Source organism: Sorex araneus, chromosome 10, assembly GCF_027595985.1.
Source record: "Sorex araneus isolate mSorAra2 chromosome 10, mSorAra2.pri, whole genome shotgun sequence".
NCBI classification, from domain to species: domain Eukaryota; kingdom Metazoa; phylum Chordata; class Mammalia; order Eulipotyphla; family Soricidae; genus Sorex; species Sorex araneus.
Window position 1 is genome coordinate 64000248 of NC_073311.1, and position 27895 is coordinate 64028142.

Consider the following 27895-nt stretch of genomic DNA (forward strand, 5'->3'; position numbering starts at 1 on the left):
ATGGGGCAGGTTCCGCCACCACAGCTGCGTCCAAGTAAGTCGGCCCCGGCCGGGCTCTTTCTTGCTCCCCGTCCATTTCTGTGGGTCCCCTGGCCCGGGGCCACCACCCGCCCCAGCGGTTTGTCGGCTTCCCGCCATGCTTCTCGTGGGCGGTCTCGGTCCTGCCCAGCCCTGGCCTCTGCCGTCTGCGCTAGGTGCCCGGGGGCTGGACGCTGGTTAGAACAGGGGGGACTCCCCAGCGGGCAGAGAAGTGGCCAGTCTTGGTCCAGCCACCTCCTCCCCACGGCACGTGGAGACACGCTCAGCTTCCCGCCACCGAGCCCCAGCACCCGGAGACACACTCCCCCCCCCCCCCAGTACACAGAGACGCCCTCAGCCCCCATCCCCCGCTGGGCACATGGAGACATTCTTCCCTCCCAAACAGCACATGGAGAAGCCCTCACCTGACCCCCCCGGCACATAGAGACGCCTCATTGCCCACCCACAGCAATAGAGACGCCCTCATGTCCCCTCTCCCCCCGGCACAGAGAGATGCCCCCCACCCCCTCACTTAGAGCCGCCCTCACCTCCCCCTACACGTGCACAGGCAGTCTGGCAGGCTGCATCTCCAGCCGTCACTCACTGTCACCCCCACCTTGACAGCACCAGAACTTCTAGACCGGAGATGGTACAGCGGGTCGGGCTCTTGCCTTGCATGTGACCGGCCTCAGTTGGACCCCCGGTACCACGTCTGGTGTCCGGGGCTTCACCAGGAGAGAGCCCTGAGCACAGGGCCATGCTGCCACATAAACAACGACAGCAGCACCCCTGCCACGCCTTGAGCCTGTGTGTCCTCGGGAGAGGGTCGAACCCCTGCGAGCCAGATTTGTGAAGCCGCAGGGCTGTGGGACGCGGGGCGCTGCCCTGTCCCCTCACCTCGGGGCTTGGTCGGGGAGTCTGAGGAGTGGTCCTGACGGCCGGCCTCCTCGCGTCCCCGACGGCGGGCAGACGGCTGCTGGCACGTCCTGGGGTGTCGGGGGCCAGTTCTGGAAGATTCACCCGTGAGGTCCCGGAGCAGAGAAGGGCCACAGAGAGCCCCCCACGAGGGTCCCCCCCGCCGGCCCCTGCTGCAGAGGAGGGCCCGCTCTCCTCTCTCTGTTGTTCCCTCTCTATAATAAAGCGGACCTTCTCGTTTCCCGCCCCAGCCCGGGCCGTTGCAGCTGGGGCCGTTCACGTCTCCGTGAAGGAGTTCCTGGCTGCCCTGCCCCCGAGCTCCCCCAAGAAGCCGAGTCTAGACAAGCCAGGAGCTTCCTGCTCCCATGGGGGACCCCGGTTTCAAGGCGCAGGGAGCAAGGACGACACCCTCATCCCCGAGTCTGGACACACAGCCCCACGTGTTGGCCGCACGAAGGTGGCGTGCGGGTTCCGGCCCAGTCAGAACCGTCATTCCCAGCCGCATGCGGCAGCCAGCGTGGAGGTGCCACGGTGTGTGGAAAGGGGCCTCGTTTCTGAGCTGGGGGCTAGTCCGTGCCGGGTCCCCACAGGCTGCTCGGGAGGCCCACGGCCTGCCCTGAAGGAGACTCCCCGAAGGAGAACAGCTGGCCTGTGCCATGCCAGGCCCAGGGACGTGGAACTGTCCGGCCCTGCAGTGCTGGGGCTTGTCCAGGTCCTCTGGCCGTGCTGGGACCCGGTGATGCTCAGGGGCTCAGCAACGCTCTCGGGACCCCACGAGGGGTTGGGAGTCAAGGTTGGGTCAGCTGCACCAAGGCACACGCCTGACCCCATCCTCTCTCTCTCTCTCTCTCTCTCTCTCTCTCTCTCTCTCTCTCTCTCTCTCTCTCTCTCTCTCTCTCTCTCCCTCTCCCTCTCTCTCTCTCTCCCTCCCTCTCTCTCTCTCTTTCTCTCTCTCTCGTCCTGATATTTTATTATTAATTAAGGAGTGAATGCTTATTTTTTTTGGCTTTTTGGGTCACACCTGGCAATGTACAGGGGTTACTCCTGGTTCTGCACTCAGGAATTACTCCTGGCGGTGCTCAGGGGACCATATGGGATGCTGGGAATCGAACCCGGGTCAGCCACGTGCAAGGCAAATACCCCACCCACTGTGCTATTGCTCTAGCCCCTAATTCATTTTCTTAAGTAAAAGTGAAAATCAGCTTAGAAGGACATTAGGAGTAGCTGTGAGCCCTGCACACATGCCCTGCCTGTGCGAAGCCGACTCCACACTGGACAGGAGAGAAAAGCCGGTTGTTGAAAAGGTGTTTTGCTCGGGGAGCTGCTCCAGCAGCTGGGCCTTGCCTGGGACACACTCTGGTTCCGTCCCGGGGACCCCGTATGGTCCCCTGAGCACCTCAAGGAGTAAGCCCCGAGCACCTTCAGGTGGGACCAACCAACCTCCTTCCCCAAACAGATCAAATTAAAAGGTACCTATGACCTTTCCCCAAATTCAAAAACTACTTTCTTGGATATCTTCCAAAAATTCAAAAAGTATTTTTTTTGGAACCTGAAGAGAGGAACTGGTCTGCCCGACAGCTGAGGAGCCCGGGACAGCCACAAAGTTCACACAGACGTGTGGGGACGTGTGGGGACAGGCTGGGGGGCACGGTCTCGTTCGGCCCGTTTGAACCCTGAGTTCTCCCTGCTGCCTTCGAGGTAATCTCCCAGATCTCGGCGCGCAGGATCAGCGTGATATATGCCATCTCGCTAGACAATCAAGGGCCATTTAAATATCACTGGGTCAACAGTTTCAGGCTGAGTCACGTTTCCACAAATAGAAAGGTTGGTTCAAGCCCATGCAAAACGGGGGCCGGCTCGAGAGAACTTGACTGCACGTATGGAATAAACTCTCTCTGCCCTTTAGGTTTAGAATTTTTATTAGGTTTTCTTTAAATATCAGGCTGGAAGGATACTTAAAATTAGATTTGTGGGGGGCTCGCCCAGTTGCGGGGGTGCTGGATAGCCCGTGACCTGGGTGACCTGCCCCCACCCCTCTCTCTCCTCATTTCCATCTGGGCTCCCAGAGCGAGCAAAGTCAACAGCAGCCCATTTACATGTGTTTGAAAATATTCCCTTCCAACCACCTCTCTGGGGTAGGAAATGTCAAATTGCTGATCTTGTGTCTCGCTCTCTTTTTCTCTCTTTCTTAAGGAGAATGGCGGGGAGCCTGCGGCTTCGGAGAGCGCCCTGCTGGCCAGGTTTGTCTCTTGAGTGCGATTTGTCCTTCTGGTGGGTCGGTTTTTAAGAGAATTCTTGGGGCCCGAGACTCTTGTATTCTTTCTGCAGGGAGCACCCCAGGGTGCCTGCACCATCTCCTGGAACACCTTCCTCCTTCGAGGGCGTTGCACCTTCCACTGGTGAGTGCCCCTCAGCCTGCGTGTGTGTGTGTGTGTGTGTGTGTGTGTGTGTGTGTGTGTGTGTGTCTGCGCCAATCAAAGGCACGTAGGCAAATCCTCCTTTTGCAAAGTATTCGGGCAGCGAGTTTCTTCCTGTTGCTAGGCTCGGGATCAGAAGCTTTGAATATGGCATCTGGTGACCTTGATCGTAAATCACTCAGCGGTGAGAGAGAGGCTGCGAGATCAGCGGCGGCTGGGGCAGAGATCAGAGGTAAGCTGCCGGGCGGGGCTCAGTTTCCATCCGAAACCACCCCAGTCGCGGGTCTAGCTGGCTGGGTAGCTCAGTGGGAGATGGCGTTGGGGGACAAGGTGTCCAAGCGCTGAGGGTCTCCGCCCAGCCTCACAGGTGAGGACGCTAGCATCCCCCCTGAAGCTTGTCTATTGCATCAATACTAACATGTGGATATTAATGGATGCATGTATTCTCTGATGGCAACAACAGCAAAAGTGAGTGGGAACCGCTGGTTGTCAGCTGGTGGCCGGGAGGAGTGTCCTGCCTCGGAAAGTCTCAGAATCTTTCAGAGGGGGACACTGCCCTCTCCCGGGGAGGGGGCGCTGGAGCCGCAGTGCGGGGGGGGGAGCAGCCTCCCGTGCCGCTGAATGACACTTTCTGTTTGTTCGTTTTGGTTTTGGTTTTTTTTTTTTTTTCAAAGATGGATTTTGAGCTGGAGAGATCGTACGGGGGGGGGGGGGTAAGGCCTCTGCATGCAGCCGACCTGGGTTCGGTCCCCTGCGTAGGGTCCCCCGAGGCGGGCCAGGAGTGATCCCTGAGCACCACTGGGTGTGGCCCCACAGTAAAACCAACCAAACTCCAAAAAGGCAGCTGTCCAGGTTCTGACCGTCTTCTTCCTGACAAGGGAGCGGCAGGCCCGGGAAGGCGGGGAGCCCTGGAGAAGGGGGGCCGGGAGAGCACAGTGACCTGAGAACCAGGGGCCCCGAGCCTCCCCGCGCTCCACAGCCGTGCCAGGAAAATGCCCCCGAGTTCTCAAATGGGGCCTTAGGGATTGAGATCCAGGCACTGGAGCGGAGAATGTGCCCGGCTGTGGAGATGGAGCCCAGGTTTCCGTGGGGTGGGGGGTGGGGGTGGAAGCGAGTGCCTCACGCTGCGAGGAGGGAAGCCGCGTGCAGAGCCCCTTCTCACCAGCCCCAGACGCAGCCTCAGAACTGGCTCTCGAACCCTCCCCGGACAGCCGCGGGAAGGGCAGCATTTCCACGCGTGACTGGGGGGGATTCAGTTATTTGGCTTTGGGGGCTTTTCCTTCTGGTGCTCGGGGGCTCCTCCTGGCTCTGCACTTAGGGATCACTCCAGGCAGTGCTCAAGGGACCACACAGGGTCCCGGCGCTAGAACCCAGGTCAGCCCCGGCCCTGGACCAACTCCTCACCTCCCGTACCGTCTCTTTTGCCCTACTTCAATGGTGGTAATTATGTGGAGGAAAATGTGCCCCTGGCAGCCCCAATATTAAACACTCCTAGCCTGAGACCCAGCAGCTCGGCGTCTGTGGGTTTATTCTGGATATGCGTATTTATTGTTATATGCTGCCAAGTCTATTGACTGCAGCATTCTCTGTGATACAGAAATATTGGTGCCAGTTCACTGCTTATAGATGAGTTAATTATCAGTAGTTTTTTGGCATAAAATGAAATATGAAACATGTCTTCGGGAAGTTTTGTCTTGTAATCATATCAGAGAATTGTTTTTTGGGTTTTTTTTTTAGAGTCGCATCTGGTGGTCTCGGGCTGACTCCTGACTCTCCACTCAGGGATCACTTTTGGCAGGACTCAAGGGCCACACGGGGGGGCAGAGACGGAAGCCGGGTTGCCTGTGTGCAAGGCTGCACACAACGTAACCCCTGGACTATTGCCCTGTCCTCAAGGAGCTATTTCTCGGGAGGGAGAAGGTGCACATTTAGTGAAAACTGGAAGGATAGGGAGATTCTTTTTTGGGGGGAGGGTCACATCCGGTGATGCTCAGGGGTTACTCCTGGCTCTGCACTCAGGAATTACTCCTGGCGGTGCTCAGGGGACCATATGAGATGCTGGGAATCGAAACCAGGTCGGCCGTTGCAAGGCAAACGCCCTACCCACTGTGCTATTGCTCCAGCCCAGATAGGGAAGTTTGTAAGTGAACGTAAAATGTCTCTCGAAGGGGAAACCAAAATGCTCAACGTTGTCTGTAGGGCCTGAGTGGGAAGAGAACCTTCGCCACAGCACACACACTGGTTTATGAACCAGATGATGCTTCAGTGGGCCTTAAAGTTTGAAACTAAAGGAGGATTCCCCCTAGGGAAAGCTTGTTTGTCTCCGAGAGGGACATAGACACGGTTTCCAGTTTTCTAGTCTGTTCTTCTCGGTTGGTTGTTTGGGGACCACACCGGGCAGTGCCAGGGCTCGCTCCCAGCTCTGTGCTCAGGAAGTTCTCAGGGGACACTTCGTGGGGACTAGACAGGACGCCAGGGGTTGAACCCAGGCTGGCTGTGTGCAAAGCAGGCTCCCTGCCCGCTGCACTAGCACGCTGGCCCCACTGCAGTTTATTCTTATGTTCTTATAAAATTTGTGAACTGAAAAAAAAAATGCCTCCTTTAATGACCTTTTATTTTTGTTTTTTTGTTTTGCTTTTTGGGTCACACCCAGCGATGCACAGGGGTTACTCCTGGCTCTGCACTCAGGAATTACTCCTGGTGGTGCTCGGGGGACCATATGGGATGCTGGGAATCAAACCTGGGTTAGCCGCATGCAAGGCAAATGCCCTCCCTGCTGTGCTATAGCTCCAGCCCAACCATTTTCCTTAAAAAGAAGCCAGGTCAGCTCAGGGGTCTGGCTCAGGCCTCCTCGTACTGGCTCCCATCCCCCATACCTCTGAATCCACCACCCCCCCCAGGACCACCAGGTGTGGTAACAAAAATCACAAAAGATGGACAGAACCTGCCCCTGGCTGCTGAGAGCTGTGCTGACCTCCTGACCAGCGCACCCTCCTGTGTCCTTCTGGGGCTGGTGAAGGAGCCCAGGGAGCCGGCTGGGCGGGAAGGAACTGCAGGACTGGAAACGGGTCCTTCTTGCGGGCATTTCCCTTGGAGCAGAGGCTGACTGGGAGGGGCGCGTGCTTTGGTGCCCACCTTGACTACGTCATTCATAAACACCCGCGTGTCAAGGTAGCAAAAAGCCACTAACACCCCGAATGCATATCCACCCTTCCCTGCGTCTCTCGAATCCCACTCCTTCTATTTACCAAAAGAACTCAGAGCCGCCCCCGAAAGGGACTGGAGGGGCCTGGGGCACGGAAGGACCGTGGGTGCCAGGAAGCCCGTGTCAGAGGCAGTGGCCCCCCGGTGGGAACGTCCTTGCCCCCACCCCCCGCTCTGGCCTTTTAAGGAAAACCCTGATTCTGGGTCGTGGTGCTGGGTGCAGGGTCCCAAGAGGTGCTCAGGAGTTCTGGGGCCCTCCAGGGCCACTCTGGGGGAATGTCGGGAATCGAATCGGGTTGGCGCCTGCCTGGCACGCACCCTCACTGCTGTGCTACCCCTGTCCCTAAAGAAACTCTCCTGAACCCAGCCACCAGCCGCAGGACCCTCTGGGGCTCGGCGCCCGGGAGGTGCAGGAGCAAAGCGTCAGGACCAGGAACGTGAGCAGCCGCGGGACCCAAAGTGTCGTTAAAAAAAAAAAAAGAAACTCGTTTGTCCCCCAGGGGCCACTGCCAGGGACCTGGTGCGTCCCCGCACCGCCTCCTCCTCCCCGCTCCCTGACGCGCCCTGCTTCCTTTCCCACAGGCTGCAGTCCAGCGGCCGGCGGCCCTGCCCCCCCGGGCTCCTCCGAGAGTGAGGCGGCAGCCACGTCACCTCAGGTGAGGACACCCGGGCACGGTCCGGGAAAGGTGCCAGCCTGGGGCCGAGTCTCAGCCGCAGGAGCCCCTCGGACCTTGCCCAGACGCTGTGGCTGGAGTGAGAGCCAGGGCCCGAGCACTTTGCTGCAGGCACCCCCGTGGGGTGCCCAGCGCTGGCTGCAGTGACCCCTGAGCACAGAGCCAGGAGTCACCCCGAGCAGGTGTGGCCCGAACACTGCGCCCCCGCCCAACTCCCCCTCAAGAAAGCCTTTCAGCAATACTGGGGGGCTCGTCGATGTTTCCTTCGTCAGTTGTTTTTTTTTTTTAATTTTTGGGTCGCACCCAGTGATGCTCAGGGGTTACTCCTGGCGGTGCTCAGGGGACCACATGGGATGCTGGGAATCGAACCCGGGTCAGCTGTGTGCAAGGGAAACGCCCTCCCCGCTGTGCTATCGCTTCAGCCCCCCCTTAGTCATTTTTTGATAAAGCTTTGGGGCCACACCCAGCAGTGTTGGGGGGACAGGGTCTCCCGAGTGCCCAGCACACACTAGCCGGCAGGCCCGTGGAGCTGAGTCCATGTGCTCAAGTACCCTTGACTTGTTCAAGGTCATTCATTGCAGTCAGAGCCAGGACCGGCCGAGAGCAGATGGGTTATTCTTGCTTCCAGCTGTTCTTTCAGTTGTTCGGTCATTCATTCGCCCCTGTGCGCCTCAAAGGCCCACGGGAAAAGAGTTCCTCAGCAGTGGCTGGACGGGCGTTTCCATGGATGATGCATCCCACCCGCGAGAGGCGGCCCTCTGTGTCTTAAAGAGACGCTTGAGTGAGAGGAGAGGAACAGTTACTTAGTGATGGAAATGTCCCTTCAGGCAGGAAAGGACCACGCCAGCCAGGCGGGGAAAGGCATGGGGGTCATTTTGCCACCTGACAAACCTCCATCGATTTTTAAAAGGATGTGGCAGCAGACTTAGTTTGACTTTTTGTGGGTTCTGTTTTGCAAGTGTGTCAGAGTGTCAGTTTGTTTCCGGGGCCCACTTCATCGCATTAGGTCTAACATTGAAGTCCCCGTCCCTCCCACCCCGCCCCTTCGTGGTCAGCATCTCATCCCTGACCCCAGCACACGCCGCCCCCTCCCCCGCTCTGTCTCTGAGTTTTCTTGTTTCCTCGCACCCGGTGAGGTCTCGTTCCATATCTGTCTTTCTTCTTCTGACTTACTCCCCTCCAGGGACCCCCTGCCCCTCCATCCGGGATGCTGTGAGAGGGTCTGCGGGCTCTGGGAGTGCTCAGAAGCGTTTCTCTAGGATGCGGGGCAGGCAGGTGCCCAGCAGGCGTGAAGCCTGGGCTCAGTTCCCAGCCCCCCCCCCGCCGCCCGGCTCCCCAGGCTGTGTGGGGAGGAGCCCAGCCGGCCCCGAGCATCCCCAGGAATGTCCCTGGCGGCCCCTTCGGCGGTCCCCCTGCATGTGGCCCCTCTGGGAAAGTCAGGTGAACCGTGTTCCAGCGGAATCAATGGTGGCAGCACGCCTGGCCCCCCCACGTAGGAAACCACAGGCAGAGACTTTCGACTCTGGGTAGCGGGGGGCACGGCTTGGGTCCGAGAGCGGCCCATAGAACACCATCTCAGCGGCTGGTTGCCCACCCGACACTCACGAGGAGGCTGCAGGCTCCGCCACCTGCCCCCAGCCCAGATGGGTGCCCGGGCACGCTGCCCCCCTCTGCCAGAGGCGACTTGGCCTCATCTCTCTTCCCTGGCCGTGAACTTCAGTCACGGTTTCAGTCTTCCGTGGTGTATCTGTCCTCCGAGCCTGGACTGGAGGCCCGGCCCCGGCCAGGCCTGCTTTCCCCGTCGCCCCTGGCCGGGCAGCCCGGGTGGGCACAGACAGGAAGGGGCAACGGCAGCTCCTGGAGGATTTCTGCTCCCTGCGCAGCCATAAAACACTGCTTGAAAAAATGGTTTTTATGGTTTTAGGAAGCCCAAGCGGAGCCTGAAACAATGGAGGAACCGAAAAAAGAAAGTGTGGCAGGAGGTAATGCCTGTTCCCCCCCGCACCCGCCCCTGCGCCCGCCCCTGCGCCCGTGGGAACTCGGCCCCGTGCTTCTGGGGGTTTCCCGAGGGCTGAGGTGGGGTTTCTGGCGGAGAAGAACGGGGTCACGCCCCTGGGGTCGCCGCAGAGATCGGCGCTGGCTGTCGGGTCCCTGAGGAGCCAAGTGACCCGGGCCCCGTGGGAACTCAGAGCCCGGCCAGCCCTGCCGGGGTGGGCGCGAAGCCTAAGCTCTGCTTAGTGACCACTGTCAGCTCAACCCCCGGCGGACAGGCCAGCAGGGGAACCGGAAGCCTAAAGGGCTGCCCACCCCGCTCAGCCCCCTTTATTTTATTTTACTTTTGTTTTTTTTTTTGCTTTCTGGGTCACACCCGGCGATGCTCAGGGGTCACTCCTGGCTCTGCACTCAGGAATGACTCCGGGCGGTGCTCGGGGGACCCTATGGGATGCTGGGAATCGAACCCGGGTCGGCCACATGCAAGGCAAACGCCCTATGTGCTGTGCTATCGCTCCGGCCCGTCGAGCCTCCTGTAGATGGGTCCAGGGTCCAGGGCAGGTTTTGGGCCACCGGCCTGTGGACGCACCAAGACTTTGCAGAGTTCACGGACTTCAAGTCTCAGTCTCGTCCTCAGCACTGGGGAGGAATGAATCACGGGGCCGCAGGAGAAGCCTAGCAGGGGGAGCACTTGCCTGGAGTCACGGCAGGGAGCCCCGAGCATAGAGTCAGGAGTCAGCTTCTAGCACTGCTGGCTGTGGCACTCCACAAAAGGAAAGAATGAGCAAAAGAAAAAAAACACACAAATCAGCGCACCCTGGAGGAAGTGCTGGATGCCAAGCTTGAGGGCATGGTGTTGCCGCTCAGTACCCCAGGGCCGGGCCCACTTCCGCTGCTAGAAGAGGCGGATACAAGGGAGGGTGTGCGTGGCACCCTGGCCCCTGGCACCCTCACGTTTCATACTCGCCACTGGCCACGTATGGGCCTGAGGGTTAGAGGTCACTGCCGTCCTGCCCCAGCCTTACTGCTGGCCCACGTAAAATGCCTTTGTCAAGGGCGAGGGCGGGTGGTACCCACCGGGGGAGCAGGGAGCCTGATCGCCCAAACAACGCGTGCCACTGTCTTTTCCCAGACCCCGCCACCTCCCCTGCCAAGTCGGTTAACTTCAAGCCAAGTGACAAGTAAGTCCCCCTCCCCAGAGCGAGCGTGCGGGGTGGGGGGGGGGGCTTTTGCTTTTCCACCCAGGGGGTTTCACCAAGCCCCTCCCTGTCTTGTCCCGCAGCACCTCTGTGAATGAGAAGGAGGTGGAGGTGAGTCCGTGTTTTCCCTGTAGTTTGGAAGCCGGTGTTTTGGGGGACGGGGAAGGAGCTGGGCGTGTGTTCTGTAGGTGGGAGACCCGGGCTGGACCCCTGGCACTGCACGGGCCCCCCCGAGGACCACCCGGATGACCCCTGAGTTCCGAGTCACGACTTGCCACCAAGTATGGTCTGAAAGCAGAAAAGAAAAAAACATGTTTTCTCGGACCCAGCTGGTAGTGGACCCCGCTTTCCCTCAGCCGAGCCTCTTGCCTTGGTGGCTGTGCAGCGTCGGGGCCAGCCCGAGGAATCACTCCTGGCTGGGCTCAGGGCTCCCTCTGGGGGCGAGGGATCAAACCCAGGTCCCCGGAGGCAAGGCAGGCGCCTCCTTCGCTCTGCTATCTCACTAGTTCTCACCCTGACTTGTATTTTATTTTATTTTATTTTTTAAGTTTGGGAGTCCACCCAGCAGTGCTCAGGACTCACTCCTGGTCCTGTATTGGGGCATCACTCCTGGCGGGCCTCAGGGGACCCTGAGTGGCGTCAGGGGTTGAACCCAGGTCCTCCGGGCGCCAGGCAAGCTCCCCGCCCATCGTACTGTCTCTCCGGCCTCTCGCATTTTATTTTGACGACAGGCCGAGTTTCTCAGGTTGTCTCTGGGCTTTAAGTGTGACGGGTTCACCTTGGAGAAAAGAGTGAAGCTTGAGGAAAGGGCCCGCGACCTGGCCGAAGAGAACCTGAAGAAGGAAATCACCAACTGCTTGGCGCTCCTCGGGGTGAGTGTCTGGCCCCTCCCACCGCTGGTCAGCTTGCCCTGCTCCTGCCAGCTCTACCTGAACATTGTTTTGTTATGACTATTTTTTATTATGGGATGTAATGCATCTTGTTAAATGCTTTTCCACATCAGTTTAAATAACCGGGTCATCTTTGCCCTTCCTTCAGCGAGTTAGACTGACCAGCTCTCACCCTTGATATTCCCTGCCCTCCAGGAGTGAGCCTCACTTGGTCACAGCCTCTAGTAGTTCGCTAGTATCTTATGAGAATTTTTACATGAATATTCATGTCTAATTTTAGCCTATTTTTTGGTATCATATCTTTTTTTTTTTTTTGGTATCATATCTTTTTGGGTTTTTTTTGGGGGGGTGAGTTTGGGGCCATGCCTGGTAGTGTTCACTCAGAGACTTTTCTTACTTTGGGGCTCAGGAGTCACCCTAAGCAGTGCTCAAGGAACGCAATGCACTGCAGGCTTAGTCGCATGCAAGGAAAGTGCTCTAATCCCTGGACTCCTTTTCTTTTTTGCTTTTTGGGTCACACCCAGCATTTCTCAGGGGTTACTCCTGGCTCTGCACTCAGGAATTACCCCTGGCAGTGCTCGGGGGACCATAAGGGATGCTGGGAATCGAACCCGGGTCGGCCGCGTGCAAGGCAAACACTCTCCCCGCTTGTGCTGTTGCTCCAGCCCAATCCTTATTCCCCCCAGGTGCTGGCTGATAAAATGTTGTTTGTTTTTAGACCACACCTAGCTGTGCTCAGGGCTTACTCCTGTTTCACACTCACGGTTTGCTCCTGGCAGGCTCAGGGGGTCACGCAGGGTATCGGGGATTGAACCCAGGTCAGCTGTGTGCCAGGCGAGCTTCCTACTAACGACCAACATCTCCTCTCCCTTCCCCAGTGAAGGTGGTTGTTTAACCATGAGTGGTCAAGTCCATGTTTAGCGATGCCCTTTCCCGTGGGTGACCAGGAGTCCAGCCACCCCACGGACATGCCTGTCTCAGAAGTGGCCAGCCCTCGCTGAACACCTAATAAGTGTTAACACGTTACCGGAGCTTACTTCTCTCCCGTCGCAGTCTCCCCGTCTCCGGGGGTGGAAGCACACAGCACATCACTAAGACTGGCGTCGGAAACGCTCCTACAGAAACCGGTCAATGTACCATCAGCAGTTTCTTATCGTTTTGTTGGCAGAACATTTTTATTCTTTGATGCTATACAAAATAATGATACCTCCTACCATTTTTTTGGTATTTTCGATCTAGGCAGGCCTAATACATGGGCTCATGACCACACACGTGGCAAGCAGTCATTTGTTGGCATCCAAGTTCGCTGTCCTTTCCTGCTGCTCTGTCCTGTGAGGAGGCCGCTTCCCCTCCTGAGGGGCCGTCACTTCGGATCAGGGCACAAACTCGAGAGAAATGGGCTTACGGCAATGAAGGTGCACCCACCTCACCAAGCCCCATCAGACTCTATCCCCCTTGGAACATCCGGTGAAATTGTCAGGACCATATCTAACTACAGCATAATTTTTTTTTCTTTTTGGGTCACACCCGGCGATGTACAGGGGTTACTCCTGGCTCTGTGCTCAGGAATTACCCTGGTGGTGCTCAGGGGACCATATGGGATGCTGGGATTTGAACCCGGGTCGGCTGCATGCAAGGCAAACGCCCTCCCCGCTGTGCTATCGCTCCAGCCCCTGCAGCATAATTTTTGCAGCTGTTCTTCAAAGTTCAAATTCACAGAGTCTGGGCATGCCATCCCTAAGCGTAACCTCTTTATTTATTTTATTGTTATTATTATTATTATTAGCTTTTTGGGTCACACCTGGCGATGCACAGGGGTTACTCCTGGCTCTGCAATCAGGAATTACTCCTGGAAGTGCTCAGGGGACCCTATGCGATGCTGGGAATCGAGCCCGGGTCAGCCGCGTGCAAAGCAAATGCCCTTCCCGCTGTGCTATCGCTCCGGCCCCGTAAGTGTAACCTCTTAAGGAGCATCCGTGAGGCCGATCCCAGCCTCCTGCTTTGAGAAGAAACATGTTAACGTATTTGGAAGAGGGGCCCATCTGGGGAGGAAGCAGGGGTGGAGATTGGCCGTACAAGGTACCGTGGGCGTCCGTGCGGTTTACAACAGAAGCAGCAGAGAGGGTCCGCTTGCAGTTTCCTTCATCAGGGGTCCGGCTGCGGCTTTGCCCCCTCCATGGAGATCAGGGACCATGTCCTGTCCCCTGTGTCTCTGCTGGCTGGCTGGAGGCAAGCATTGGATCCTTTTTCATCCCCCGCTCTCCATGTAGTCCTTAGCGCCGCTTTGCGAAGACGACCACCAGGCCCAGGAGATCGTCGGGAAGCTGGAGAAGAGCATCGGGTTCCTCCGGCAGTGCACGGAGCGAGTGGCCAGCCGGGCGGAGATGCTGGGGGCCATCAACCAGGTAACTGATCCTCGTCCCTCCCATTCGCACTGACAGAGCCACTTACTTTCCTGGCGATGAAGGATGGTTTTTGTAGGAGAGTTTGAAAGGAACACTTTTTGTATGAGACAGTCTTTTTCATAAGGAAAAAAATGAAAATACAAAGGTAAATAAAATCTCTATCACTAGCCAGTGATAGTCATTATAAAAATTTGAGGTTTTTCTTTTCTTTTAAAGTTTATTTTTATTAAAACACTGTGATTTAAGGAGTTGTTCATAATAGATGTTTCAGGCATTTAGTGTCCCAACACCCCCAGTGTGACCTGACCTCCACCAGTGTCCCCGGCTTCCCTCCCAACCAACCTGCCCCCTTAGGTACCTAACACATTTACTTTCTATTTCTTGCTCCAACAAAATTTAAAGAAACGGCAAATAGAATGATGAGAAAATAAATCAGTAAAAACCAATTTGTGATTGCTATGATCTACTTTTCTCGAGCGTTCACACGATGTACTTTTTTCATTCATAATTAATTCCCAGGAGCGATAGCACAGCGGGTAGGGCATTTGCCTTGCATGCGGCCAACCCAGGTTTGGTTCCTCCATCCCTCTTGGAGAACCCGGCAAGCTACCGAGGGTATCCCGACCACACAGCAGAGCCTGGCAAGCTACCCGTGGCATATTCGATATGCCAAAAACAGTCACAACAAGTATCACAATGGAGACATTACTGCTGCCCGCTCAAACAAATCGATGAGCAACGGGATGACGGTAACAGTAAGAGTGACAGTGGTTATAAACATGTACATCATTGTATTTTTTAATATCCTATGTTGGCTCAACAGATCATAAATTATTCAAGCACTCCTCTAGACATGATTATTCCAGACTGCCTCTCGGCTGCTCTATAGACCATCAAGAATAAAGTCTATCTGTGCATCTTCGCTGTATTATTCATAGGAAAAAAATTTTAAATTCCTTGGAGGGCCGTTGGGGAATCTTGCATTGTTTCGCTCCAGATCCAAACAAACTTGTCACAATGTATTTCCTGAGAGGCCACTTTCCTGCTGTGGTCTGATGGCGGCTTACCCACAAGTATCCTAGTTCCTCTTTGGACCCCGTCCTGAGGCTGATCTCCATGCTGCTGCGGCTGAGGGCTGGGAGATACACAAAGAAATCAGGTTGTTGCCGAGGCTGTTTCCTGCGTTTCCACAGCAACGGGTTCCCACCCCTGCTCCGGCTGCCCTTCCTGAGCTCTGGGCAAAGAGCCGCTTCCACTGACCCTCCGCGCCTTGCGGGCACTTCTGGAGGGTCCCCACGGGAAGTGCACCCCCGTCTGCCCCGCCCTCCCTTCTCGCTTCTTCTCCGGCCAGCCCTGCCTCATGGCCCCAAGTCATGCCCCTGCACCTGCCCTCACATCTGCTCCTCTTGCTGCGGCTGGAAACCACTCTCGCCCGCTCTGCCCCGCACCCTGGCAGCGGCCCAGCCCGGCCAACGCGAGCTCTTCCTCCTCCATGTCCGGCCTCCAGTGCCCCCCTCTGCCCACCCCCACGACCTTAGCCCCCACTCTGGTCTCCGCAGCCCCACCCGGACAGCCTCCGGGCTGGAGGAATCCCGTGAAACACTCCCTGGCCCAGCTGCCCTCCAGCGCTTGCCCTGCTGTTTGCAGAGAAGCCAACCCCCTCGAACCCTCTCAGCCACCCGCGCGCCTCCCGCTGTGCACGTGTCCCAGGATCCCGGGACGTCCTTCTCAGCTCCCGGTGGGCTCCCACCCCAACTCCCCTGACAGCCTGGGGGGCGATCCACCTCCCCCCCCACCACAGGACAGCTCTGATCCCCCCTCCTGGCTGCTGCTTTCCCCTCCCGCTTCCCCCCAGAATAGACGCAGCCTGAAGGTGGGGCCTGGTGGGACCCACTGCTCTGTCCCTCGGACACGGGTCACTCGACACACGGCAGGGGCTTGGTCAGCACTTGTCTGAGGAGAGCGTGACCCCCAGCTCAGACCCCAGCAGCGGGGAGAGGCGTCAGCCTGAAAGGTTCTGTGTGCCCGAGGACCCCCTCTAGGAAGGGAAGAGAACCTGCTGGGCGAGGGGGGGTGAGGGGGAGGGCGGGGGATAACGGCAAAGGACCCGGCAACCGAACGGCAGGAAGACAGAAAACGGCCCGATACGCGGGTAGACATTTTCCCAGGAAGATCTCCAAAGGCCCCAAACACACGGCGAGAGGCTTGATCAGTTTACAGACCCAGCTCGTAAGGAGGCACCGTGACACTCCGGGGGTGGATGTCAGAGAGAAGGAAAGAAGATTGGTGTTGCGGAGAGTCGGGAAGCTGAGGTCTATGCATGGAATGACGTTCTCGGCCCTGAGGGGAACAGTGCTGGGTGCCGCTCCAGCAACCTCGGAGGTGTGGCCAGGGCCAGGCCCAGGGCGGCCAGAGCAGACACAGCCCTAAGGACAGCGCTGGCTTCTTTGCACAAGTTCACCTGGGTCCGGAGTTCGTCACTATTTTTTTTTTGGCCAGGATTGTCATTTGCTTAGTGGCGATTTACTTATCTCTAAATCACGTTCAGCCTCTCCCGACGGTCCCTGTCCCCAAGTCCTAAACATCGGCTTCTTCTTGGATCATCTCGGACACGCTTACGAGGACGCACCTGTCCCTTGCACTTGCCCAGTCCCTCCTCTCCCCCCTTTTGTGATGGTGGGAATTCTCACCCAGCAACTTCGAAGCGGGGAGAGTGCAGGAGGGAACCCCTTGGCGATGCTACTGGGACGGTCTTTGGGGTCATGCTCAGTGGAGTCCTGGGCTGGATCCCGGCGAGAGACGGTTCCTGGAGCGTTTTACAGGCTAAAGCAAAACCCAGATTGCTTCCTTTTTGCTAAATTTCTAGTGTTGCCATCAAAATTGGAAGCCATCCTGATTCTTGGCCTTTTGCTTCTATCTTCTCCCTCCCTCCCTAGGCGGATTATCACCCACTGAGTAGTTTTATAAATTTTTTTAAAATTGAATGATGTTTGTAAGCTGCTAATATGTTCTTAAAATTATTTTCCTTTTTGCATTTAGCGCACTTTTTGCTGTTGTTTGGAGCTATACTTGGTAGTGCGCGGGGCTTACTCTAGGCTCTGTGCTTAGGGATCACTCCTGGTGGGGCTCAGGGGACCATATGGGGTGCTGGGTGGCACCTGGGTCATGTGCAAGGCAAACACCTTACCCCCGTGCTCTCTGGCCCCTTTTCTGAAATGTTGGATACTCTCCTGATATTTCTCTCCTTTGGATATCGGCTCTCCTGGACTTGCAACTTTTTGTGTCTTTTTATGTCGTTCCCCAGCTCTGCAAATGGCTCGGGTTCAGACAGTTGTTTTTGCACAGCTGTTTACCTCTGCAGACCCCCCTTGTAGCCTGTGGCGGCTCCTCTTGGCTTTGCCCCCGTTTGCTTTGTGCTTCTGGGTTTGGATTTTCTGTCCCCGCAGTGGGGAGTCACGGGGACTCCGTGCCTCCAACTCCGAGCCCGCGCCCGGCTGTTTCCCGGGGGGCAGCTTCAAGGTTGATCGATTTGGGGACTGGAGCGATAGCACAGCAGGGAGGGCGTTTCCCTTGCATGTGGCTGATTGGAATTCAACCCCCAGCATCCCATAAGGTCCCCTGAGCACGGACCGACAGGAGTAATTCCTGAGTGCAGAGCCAGGAGGAACCCCTGTGAATCGCTGGGTGTGACCCAAAAAGCCAAAAAAATTAAGAGGTTGATTGTTTTAGGGCTTTCATTTTTGGATGGTCCATTCCCCAGAGGAAACGTCCGATCTCCTGGCCTCGAGTGTGAAAGGGACATTCTCCGTGCCCAGGAACTGGAGGACACGACGGCTGGGATATGGCCCCAGATTGCAGATTCCTTGTTTCCGTTTGTTTGGAGGCCACACCCAGCAGGACTCCTGATTCTGTGCTCAGGGGTCACTCCTGGCAGGCTTGGGCCACCAGATGGGCGCCAGGCATGAAGTGGGGTCGGCCGAGTGCAAGGCCAGCGTCCTCCCTGCCGGACCGTCCCTCCAGCCTCCAATTCCAGACCGCACAGACTCGGCGCCGGTCTGTCTCCATCTGCACGGCCGCGCGCCGACCGCGTCCCTGTCCCAGGCCATGGCCCGGTTTCCAGTTCTCTAGAACCCAGCGCCCCTCGTCTATGGCGCGGCAGGGCAAAGCCGCTGGGCTGGCCGGGGAAGGAGCCGACCTGCCTTTTACCCAGATCTGTAAAAGCATTTTCTTTTTTTTTTTTTTTTGCTTTTTTTTTTTTCTTTTTGGGTCACAACCGGCGATGCACAGGGGTTACTCCTGGCTCTGCACTCAGGAATTACTCCTGGCGGTGCTCAGGGATGCTGGGAATATGGGATGCTGGGAATCGAACCGGGGTCGGCCGCGTGCAAGGCAAACGCCCTCCCTGCTGTGCTATTGCTCCAGCCCCTGTAAAAGCATTTTCTCTGCTTCCCGTCCGGGTTCCAGCTCAGCTCCAGAGGAGTCCCAGGTCTCGGGGTCTTTGGCGCTTTCGGGGAAGCAAGCCCCGTGCTGCTAGCTGCCCCCGCCCGCGCAGGGTCAGCCTTGCAGGGTCAGCCTTGCAGCCGCTCGTGAGCGCCGGCTCGCTGGGATCCTGCCGCCACGCTCCCCTCTCCGCTCCGCTTCCCTCTGGGCCTGTCATCCTCGTGTCCCCCGGGGACGGGAGGACCCGTGAGCGCCCTCTCTCTCACGGCGGCCCCTCTGCTCTCTCCAGGAGAGCCGGGTGAGCAAGGCGGTGGAGGTGATGATCCAGCACGTGGAGAACCTCAAGCGCATGTACGCCAAGGAGCACGCCGAGCTGGAGGATCTCAAGCAGGTGCTCCTGCGGAACGAGAGGTCTTTCAACCCGCTGGAAAACGAAGGTAAGGGGAGGGAGGGCGCCCGCAGCGTCCTGGCTCAGCCTCCTTTCTCTGTGGTGTCCTCGGACTGAGGAGTGGGCGCGGGGCAGGATAGCACAGTGGGTAGGGAGCTTGGCTTGCACGCAGCCCACTCGGGTTCGAATCCTGGGGCCGCATAGGGTCCCCCGAGGACCTCCCAGGGTCCCTCCTAAGCACAGAGCCAGACTCAGCGCCTCACTGCTGCAAGTGACTCCCACCCCCTCTCTCCCCACCCTGCCCCCCTGCCGACTAGAATGAGTCTTAGGTTCAGGTTATAATTAGAAAAAAAACACACAATCTTGGTGTTTCTAGGGTCAAAAGTAACACATCAGTTGAAAAATGGGTTGGGAGACGAGATCTTCAGAAATGACCCCCGGCCCTGTTCAGCTTGCTGGGATGAGAATAGCACTGCACTGTCAGAGCACTGTCGTCCTGTTGATCATCGATTTGCTCGAGCGGGCACCAGTAACGTCTCCATTGTGAGACTTATGACTGTTTTGGCATATCGAATACACCATGGGGAGCTTGCCAGGCTCTGCCGTGTGGGTGAGATACTGTCGGTAGCTTGCCAGGCTCTCCGAGAGGGACAGAGGAATCGAACCCCGGGTTGGCCGCGTGCAAGGCAAATGCCCTACCCGCTGTGCTATCGCTCCAGTCCGAAAGTAGTGAGTGGTCACAAGGTCAACCTAAAGTCGACCTGGAGATGAGAACAAATGTCTTTTATTTATTTTGGCTTGGGGGGCCGCTCCTGGCGATGCCCAGGGGTCACTCCAGGCTGTGCACTCAGGAATGACTCCTAGAGGCACCTCAGGGATCATATGGGATGCCGGGGATCGGACCCAGGTCAGCCAACTGCACTATCATTTGGGTGAGAGTGAAAGTCTTCTCTTTTTTCTTTTCTTTTCTTTTTTTTTTTTCTGGTTCACACCTGGCAATGCTCAGAGGTTATTCCTGGCTCTGCACTCAGGAATTACTCCTGGCAGTGCTCGGGGGACCCTATGAGATGCCAGAGATTGAACCCGGGTCCGAGCATGCAAGGCAAATGCCCTATGTGCTGTGCTATTGCTCTTGACCCAAGAGTGAAAGTCTTAACCCGACTGAGGTGAGCCGGTGGAGTGGCCGGTGGAGTGACCGGTGGAGTGACCAGTGGAGTGACCGGTGGAGTGACCGCGCTCATCGGCTTCACGTTCCCAAGAGAAATAAGCCTAATGCAGTGAGCTGAGAGGGCACGCAGGAGACTAGAGACGCCAGCCAGAGTCTCTTAACCTCAAGCTGAAACAGTCTGATAACAGGGCGGGGATGTGGTGGGGCGGAGCACTGCGAGGTGAGACTCTGGCCGGGGGGGGGTCAGTCCCCGCAGTGCAGCCCCCAGCCCGCAGAGCGCGTTAGCTTCTTCCTTCTGCTCTCCACCACTGGCCACTGTACGGGACGAGGCCCTAATCCAGGCAAATGTTTCCTTTCTCTTTAGAAGACTGCCAACACAAAAAGCGCTCGTCCTCCCTGAACCCCAAGGTAACTGCGAATCCGCGTAGCACGGTTGGGTCCAAGGGACAGGAGAGGCGGCCTTACCGGCACTCAGAGCGGCCGGGCTCTGCGGGACACGCGTGCATGCAAGCGTGTTCAGAAGCGTGGGCCTGCAGCCTCCCGCCGCTCTTGCATGCCAGATAAGATGATGTGGTTACTGCCCCGGGAGGGAGGGGCCGAGGGTGGCGCCCTCTCCCCCACACCTGGACAGGGGCCTCCGGACAGTGAGGGCGACTTTGCAGAACCTGTGAGGACATCCCCCCATGCTTAAGCTTTAGGCACACAACCTCCTCACACGGGGTCACAGCCCAGGGGGAAGAGAAGGAGCAGCTCTGCATTCTTCTGTCTCTCTCGGGTCTCTGTCTCTGTCTCTGACTCTCTCTCATCTCTGTCTCTCTCGGGTCTCTGTCTCTGACTCTCTCTCTCATCTCTGTCTCTCTCGGGTCTCTGTCTCTGACTCTCTCCCTCATCTCTCTGTCTCTCTCGGGTCTCTGTCTCCATCTCTGACTCTTTCTCTCATTTCTCTGTCTCTCTCAGGGTCTCTATCTCTATCTCTGTCTCTCTCTCATCTCTGTCTCTCTTGGGGTCTCTGTCTCTGACTCTCTCTCTCATCTCTCTGTCTCTCTCGGGGTCTCTGTCTCTATCTCTGACTCTCTCTCTCATCTCTCTGTCTCTCTCGGGGTCTCTGTCTCTATTTCTGACTCTCTCTCTCATCTCTCTGTCTCTCTCAGGGTCTCTGTCTCTATCTCTGACTCTCTCTCTCATCTCTCTGTCTCTCTCGGGTCTCTGTCTCTATCTCTGTCTCTGACTCTCTCTCTCTCATCTCTCTGTCTCTCTCGGGGTCTCTGTCTCTATCTCTGACTCTCTCTCTCATCTCTCTGTCTCTCTCGGGGTCTCTGTCTCTATCTCTGACTCTCTCTCTCATCTCTCTGTCTCTCTCGGGTCTCTGTCTCTATCTCTGTCTCTGACTCTCTCTCTCTCATCTCTCTGTCTCTCTCGGGGTCTCTGTCTCTATCTCTGACTCTCTCATCTCTCTGTCTCTCTCGGGGTCTCTGTCTCTATCTCTGACTCTCTCTCTCATCTCTCTGTCTCTCTCGGGGTCTCTGTCTCTATCTCTGACTCTCTCTTTCATCTCTCTGTCTCTCTCAGGTCTCTGTCTCTATCTCTGTCTCTGACTCTCTCTCTCATCTCTCTGTCTCTCTCAGGTCTCTGTCTCTATCTCTGTCTCTGACTCTCTCTCTCTCATCTCTCTGTCTCTCTCGGGGTCTCTGTCTCTGACTCTCTCTCTCTCTCTCTCTCTTTCTTTCCCTCCCCCTCTCCCCCCCTTTCTCTCTTTGCACTTCCTGGAAGTCCCATGTAACATTTTCCTTTTCTCCTCTGGTCAGAAATGAGACTGGGGAAACAGTTTTAATTCTCGAACGCTTGGGCAAACCCTAGGGACGTGTAAGCTCTCAACAAGGAGTGGGCGAGCAGGATGCTGAAAGGCAGCCAGCCGCTCTGGCATCCATTTGGACATGAGGCCTTCATAGAATTTCTGCATGGGACTTGAGTGACTTTCAGACCATTCCATCCCGACCTTTTCCCACAGATGGGCACAGTCACAGCCGCAGAACTTAAGTGAGCAGTTGTGATCACGTAGGAGCGGAGCCCTCATCAAATCCAGGCTCTTGGACTGCAGTGTTATTATCATGGCTATTGTTGTCTGGGGGGCTCCCAAGGGGTGTCCAGGGGTCCCCAGCATCGTTCCTGGTGATATTTAGCCAACCACACGGGTAGTTCAGTTCACACAGGTAACTCAATCCTTGTGGTATTGAGGACCACCAGGGGAACTCAGTGGGGGCCAGGGGCCTCCAGGTCACTCCTGGCCACGCTCAGGAGGCCACGCAGTGCTGGAGCGCAAACCCAGTTGGGTGAATGCAGGGCATGTGCTAATGCCAGTCCAATACGCTACTGTTATTCGTAGTTTGGGGGGTCACACCTGGTGGTACTCAGGGCTTACTCCTGAATCTGCGCTCGGGGATAGAAACTGTGAGCACAAGGCAGGAGGTTAGGGTTAGGGCTAGGGTTAGTACCTGCGGTACTGTCTCTCTGGCTCCCCAAGATGTTATTTTTTGATGCTCAACCTAAGAATTCAATTAGGGATGATGGTTTTTTTTTTAAAAAAAAAAGATTCACATAAAATCTTCCCTGCACTTAAGATATTTTTATTTCCTGAAGTAAAATCTATTTGACCTATAAGCCCAGCTGATAGTAATATGGCACTTCCCTGTGCAAAACTCAAGGCAGCTGTATGAACACGTCTATTCCTCAGAGCCCACGCAGGCCAGGGAGAGGGCCCGGAGCTGGAGTGCACGGTTAGCTTGTGGGAGCCCCGGTGTGGTCCTTGCACCACGTGGTCAGCCACGCACCTTCGGGAGCGACCCCCATGCACAGAATTCAGAGAAGAAACAAAGAAACAAAAATCATGTTCATCCTTATATGTGTTGCTTGGGGGCCTCAGCCAGTGGCCGCAAGGGCTCCGTGCCTGGCCAGGGACTGAGCCTTGAATGCATTAAATGGGGGGAAATTGTGACAGGAGAAAAGTATAAACACAAACACCTGCTTGTCTCTTCTTGTGCTGGGGAAAATCTAAGTTTAAAAGAATCAGTGGCCGGGGGCTGGAGCGATAGCACAGTGGGTAGGGCATTTGCCTTGCATGCGGCCAACCCGGGTTCAAATCCCAGCATCCCATATGGTCCCCTGAGCACCGCCAGGGGTGATTCCTGAGTGCATGAGCCAGGAGTGACCCCTGTGCATTGCTGGGTGTGACCCAAAAAGAAAAAAAAAAAAGAATCAGTGGCTGAAGAGAAAAGACAAATTGATGTGGCTGCATTAACAATGAGATTCCAGGCTGCCTGGAATGAAAATGTTCAGATAAAAATGTTAAGGGAAAATGTTCATGCTGCCATTAACTAGGAAAACATTGTCTCCCAGAAATATGAGCAAAATTAATCTGAGCAAAGGCCATAAACCCCTCAGAGTGGATACCAGTGGTTCACAAAGAAAGACAACCTTCGGTGCCACTGTCGGCCAAGCCTCACAGTAGTTGAGTAAAGCTAATAAAGTAGCAAATAAAGCTACAGCCTTATATTCCTAATTTGATGGGCACAATTTATGCTCATCCCATGCTGGGAAAGGTTGACTGGATTTGTTGACTATTTCCAGAGAGAAATTTTGTCGTAATGAGGCCTTTAAAAAATAAAACTACTAGAGGCTGGAGCGAGAGCACAGCGGGGAGGGCGTTTGCCTTGCATGCAGCCAACCCGAGTTCAATCCCCAGCATCCCATAGGGTCCCCCAAGCACCACCAGGAGTGATTCCTGAGTGCAGAGCCAGGAGTAACCCCTGAGCATCGCCGGGTGTGACCCAAAAAGCCAAAAAATAAGTAAGACTAGTAGGGCAGGGGCCGTGGGTGTGAACCAGGAGTTCCGCAGGCCCCGAGCTCCATCCCCAAGACCCGCGTGGCCCCCAGTACGGTTCTCGGTACTACTACCCCCAGGCAGCACCGAATCTCAGGACCTGAGCATTTTACCATCATTTCGGCACCAGTGCACCAAATTCACCAGGCGTGGCCCCGAGGTGCCCTGAGCATGGCCCCGGGGCTGCCCCCAGGGATAAAGCGGGTCTCCTTGTCACCCGGGGCCCCGTGCCCGGGTGTCAGGACAGCGAGTCCGACAGGTGGCCGAAACCGTGGAGGAGGACCTCAATGTCTCTCTCTGTCCCTGGACAGCCCCCTTCTCTCCGGAGAGTGACCATCGCCACTTTGCCCAGGGGCATTGGCAACATGGGGACGGTAAGCCCAGTCGCGCGTGCCCTTCGCCAAAAGGCAAATTCGTTTTCAGATGCTAAAATACCGCGCTCACTCCAGGTTTATTCTCTTGTTTCCTCCACATCTGCATCTTGAAGGTGGCTGGGATGGAGAGCAACGACCGATTCGGCCGGCGGTCGAGCAGCTGGTGAGTCTCACCCCCGCAACTCGCGGGGAACCTCCCAGGTTCCCGGCAGGAGAAAGCAAATACATGACCTGGAGCAAGCGATAGTCGTGTCTGGTTTGTACACGACCAGGAGGAGTTTCGTTGTTCCGGAAGGATGAAGCCAGTGTTACTGCGCCTGGGCCAAGGACAAAAATTAGAATCCAGAATATATTCATGAGACTTGTTTTGCTTTTGTTTTTTTTGCTTTTTGGGTCACACCCGGCGATGCACAGGGGTTACTCCTGGCTCATGCACTCAGGAATAACTCCTGGCAGTGCTCGGGGGACCATATGGGATGCTGGGAATCAAACCCGGGTCGGCCGAGTGCAAGGCAAACGCCCCACCCGCTGTGCTATTGCTCAAGCCCTTCATGAGATTTGTTTTGGAGCCACACCTGGCAACGCTCAGGGTTACCCCTGGCTGTGCACCAGGGACACTCCTGGTAGTGCCGGAAGGGGGCGCTATATGGGATGCTGGGGATCAAATCTGGGTCCGGCGCCTGCAAGGCAAAAGCCCCCTCCTCCGCTCCCCCCCACCCCGTTCCCGCTGTACTACCTCTACAGTCCTCTCTTTAGAACGCAGTATTTTTTATGTAGATCTCAGGAGGAGGAATGGGATTTGCTACGGGGCAGGGGTGTGCGTGACGTGACGGTGGCTGTGATCTTTACTTAGGCGCATTTTGGGCTCCAAGCAGAGCGAACACCGGCCCTCGCTGCAGCGGTTCATTAGCACCTACTCCTGGGCCGATGCAGAAGAAGAAAAGGGCGAGCTCAGGTAGGTGGAGCCGCGTGGGCGGGGATCGCTGTGGGCTGGTGCGGACTCTGAAGAATCCTCATCCCCGGGAACTTCAGGTTTTAGCCCTTCCCTTAGAAACACGCCCGAAGTCGGCCAGGTCCGGGCGGCTGGTTCCCAGGGGTGGATGCAAAGGGCGCCAGGGCACCCAAGTCAAAAGGAACGGTGGGTGCACGTGTGTAGTCCCCACCCATAGTCGCTTCGCCAACGGAAGGCACGGGAGGCACAGCTGCACAGTGGCCCCGGCCCCTGGCTCCAGCGCGTCTGGCTGAAGGGACTTGTCCAGAGCAGGGAGCCGGGCTGAGCCGGGGACACTGCGGCCTCCAAGGCGCAGCTGGGCGGGGCCTCACCTGCAGTGCGCAGGGCTCTACCGCTCTACCTGCAGAGGGCGGGGCCTCACCTGCAGTGGGCGGAGCTCCACTTACAGGGAGCGGGACCTCATCTGCAGGGGGTGGCCCCATCTGCAGGGGGCGTGGCCCCACATACGTTTCTATCGCAGAGTCCCCTCCTCACGTACCTCATACACATCGCACCCTGCTGCGTTCAGGAAATATACCTGGGGGCTGTAGCCTGGACTGGCAACACGTCTCTCCCCAGCTTCTAGTGCCCCAGTTTCTACAACAATCACTGTATTTCTAAGCAGAGAAAGGGACTTTTTAGACCATAGTTCCGGTAGATGGTTAAAATGTAAATTTTGGTGAATCAGCTTCCAAGACCTTCATCCACTCTTTGAAAAGCAACACAAGCATATAGCAAGCCTGTCAGGGATACAGTAACACTGGACCCTGTTCTATAGAAACAGCCCCTTAGGGATACAGTAGCACTGGACCCTGTTCTATAGAAATAGCCCCTTAGGGGTACAGTAACCCTGAACCCCATTCTATAGAAAGAGCCCCTTAGGGATACAGTAACACTGAACCCTGTTCTATAGAAGCAGCCCTTCAGGGGTACAGTAACACTGAACCCTGTTCTACAGAAACAGCCCCTTAGGGATACAGTAACACTGGACCCTGTTCTATAGAAGCAGCCCCTTAGGGATACAGTAACACTGGACCCTGTTCTATAGAAGCAGCTCGTCCTTGCTTTCCAGCGTCCCTAAACAGTCAGTTCTTCTTTATAGACCTAAAGACGACACCGAGCCACCCGGAGAAGAAGCTGCAGAGGAAGACAGGAGGCCGAGTCTGAGCGAGAAGAGAAATGACCCCCCCAAATGGGCCGTGTGGGCTGTGTGAGTGCCGTGTGCCGGGCCGGGGAGGGGTGAGGGCAGCGGGCGGCCTAGGTGCCTGGCGGGAGGCACAGCTGCCCGTGGCCTGCGGGGCTCCCCCCTCACCCTCTTTTACAGGAAGTGCATTCTGGGTGGTCACTCACCCGAGTCCAGTCCCCACCAAGAGCCTGGGTGACCTGGCCAAATGCTTCCACGGCCACGGCCTGACCGTTCCACCTGTGAGAAGGGGCTGAGGAAGGCCGGGCTGTCCGTAGGGCTGGGTAGGGGCCACAGCTGAGGGCGCTGGAGTGCGCGCCCGGCTGCGGAGGGTTCGAGGTCCCCTCACTGCTGGGCCTGAGAGCCGCAGGAGTGTCCCGTCCTGAGCACTGCACGGGACACACCCCCCCTAGCCTGCTCCCCCCCGGACCCCAGTCAAGGCTCTGCCGTCGTGATTAACAGGGGGTGCTGGCGGGTGCCGACACGTATTCCCGGGGGCTCACCCCCGGCTGTGGCTTCATGAACGCAAACCGCAGCGCTGGTGTTAGGCGGAGCCACTTACAAATAGCTTCTGTGGCAGTTCCTCGTGCTCTGCTTGCTCTAGGAGGATAAGCCGCCGTAGCAGGCTGCAGGCACGAGAAACGCACGAGAAACGCTTCCGGGTTGGGGCAAGAGGGCATCTTCTACAGCCTTGCTAGGGCACGGGGCTTCTTACGTTCTAAGCGTGAGCGGGGGCGGTGGGGGGCAGGTGCAGGGGCCCACGGGGCTGACCCCAGGCCTGTGCGTGTCTCCAGCCAGGACAGGCTCACGGCGTGGACGGCCCAGCTCAAGACTTCCGTCCGCAACGCCAAGGCCCCCTGGCTCTCTGTGGCCCTCCTTGTCCTGGTCGCAGCCCTGATCAGCTTCCTCACGGGCCGGTTCTTCCAGAAGTCCGTGGACGCCGCGCCCACGCAGGACGGGGACTCATGGATGTCTCTGGAGCATCTCCTGTGGCCGTTTACCAAGCTCCAGCCCCAGGGGCCGCCCCCCGTGTGAGGGCAGCGGGGACCCCCGATTCTTAGGGTCTCCGCCTCCGGACCCTCTGATCCGTCACTGCCCCTCTGTGGCGTGTCCCCTCCCAGCCCACCCCCGCCCCACCACCACGGGAAGGCCTTGCCTGCCGGGGAGCCTCCCCGAGGAGAGAGATTATTGTTTTTAAATTTTTATAGAAATAAAAATAGTTACGAGTGCACCGGGAAGACGGCTTTAATGGCCCCCGCCACCCGAGTCCCTGCGCAGGGCTGAGGCGGGACTACGAGTAGCTGAGCGGGCGGGTGGACAGCAGCATGTGGCAGACGGTGTCCACGAAGAGGGCGCTGGAGTTCCTGATGTTGTCCAGGGCAGCGGGGGAGGCCACGCCCGTGACCATGTGGTACAGGGTCGAGTGGAACTCCGAGCCCTCCTGGGGCTGCTCCGAGAAGTCCTCGCTGTACTCGCTGACGTGCAGCCTCTGGGCGCGGTCGCCCGTGAACATGACGATCATGCAGTCGATGTCCTGAATCGACTCCTCTTCGGGGTTGTGCTCCCTGGCCTGAGGAGGGGGAGGAGGGGCCGTCGCTCAGCGGGAGCCGGGGTGGGGCCCCGGGGGGCCCTCGACTCTGACAGGAGGAAGGTGCGGGTGGCTCTGGGGGCCCCAGGACTATTGCATGGGAGGGGGGTGAATGGGCCAAAGGCTGAGAAGCCCTGAGGGCCGGTACATGACAGGACGCTGGTGCGTTTTG

At 57.1% G+C, this 27895-nt stretch overlaps 2 protein-coding genes across 2 annotated transcripts in view; one reads left to right on the forward strand and one right to left on the reverse strand.

The window, feature by feature from the left end:
- IRAG2 (inositol 1,4,5-triphosphate receptor associated 2) lies at nucleotides 1-27364 on the forward strand. Its single transcript, XM_055117987.1, has 17 exons — nucleotides 1-34; nucleotides 1200-1390; nucleotides 3127-3173; nucleotides 3262-3332; nucleotides 7137-7210; nucleotides 9153-9210; nucleotides 10353-10401; nucleotides 10503-10530; nucleotides 11151-11291; nucleotides 13580-13714; nucleotides 18444-18591; nucleotides 20075-20118; nucleotides 23899-23961; nucleotides 24075-24124; nucleotides 24815-24916; nucleotides 26055-26162; nucleotides 26930-27364. Exons 1-17 carry the CDS (start codon nucleotides 1-3, stop codon nucleotides 27168-27170), a joined length of 1584 nt encoding a protein of 527 aa, XP_054973962.1. The 3' UTR covers nucleotides 27171-27364.
- Nucleotides 27363-27895, reverse strand: part of DNAI7 (dynein axonemal intermediate chain 7) — a 37886-nt gene continuing 37353 nt past the window's right edge. The window contains exon 15 of the mRNA XM_055118057.1: nucleotides 27363-27705. Within this exon, the coding sequence (XP_054974032.1) occupies nucleotides 27427-27705 (279 nt within the window). The 3' untranslated portion in view covers nucleotides 27363-27426. The remainder of the gene's footprint in view (nucleotides 27706-27895) is intronic.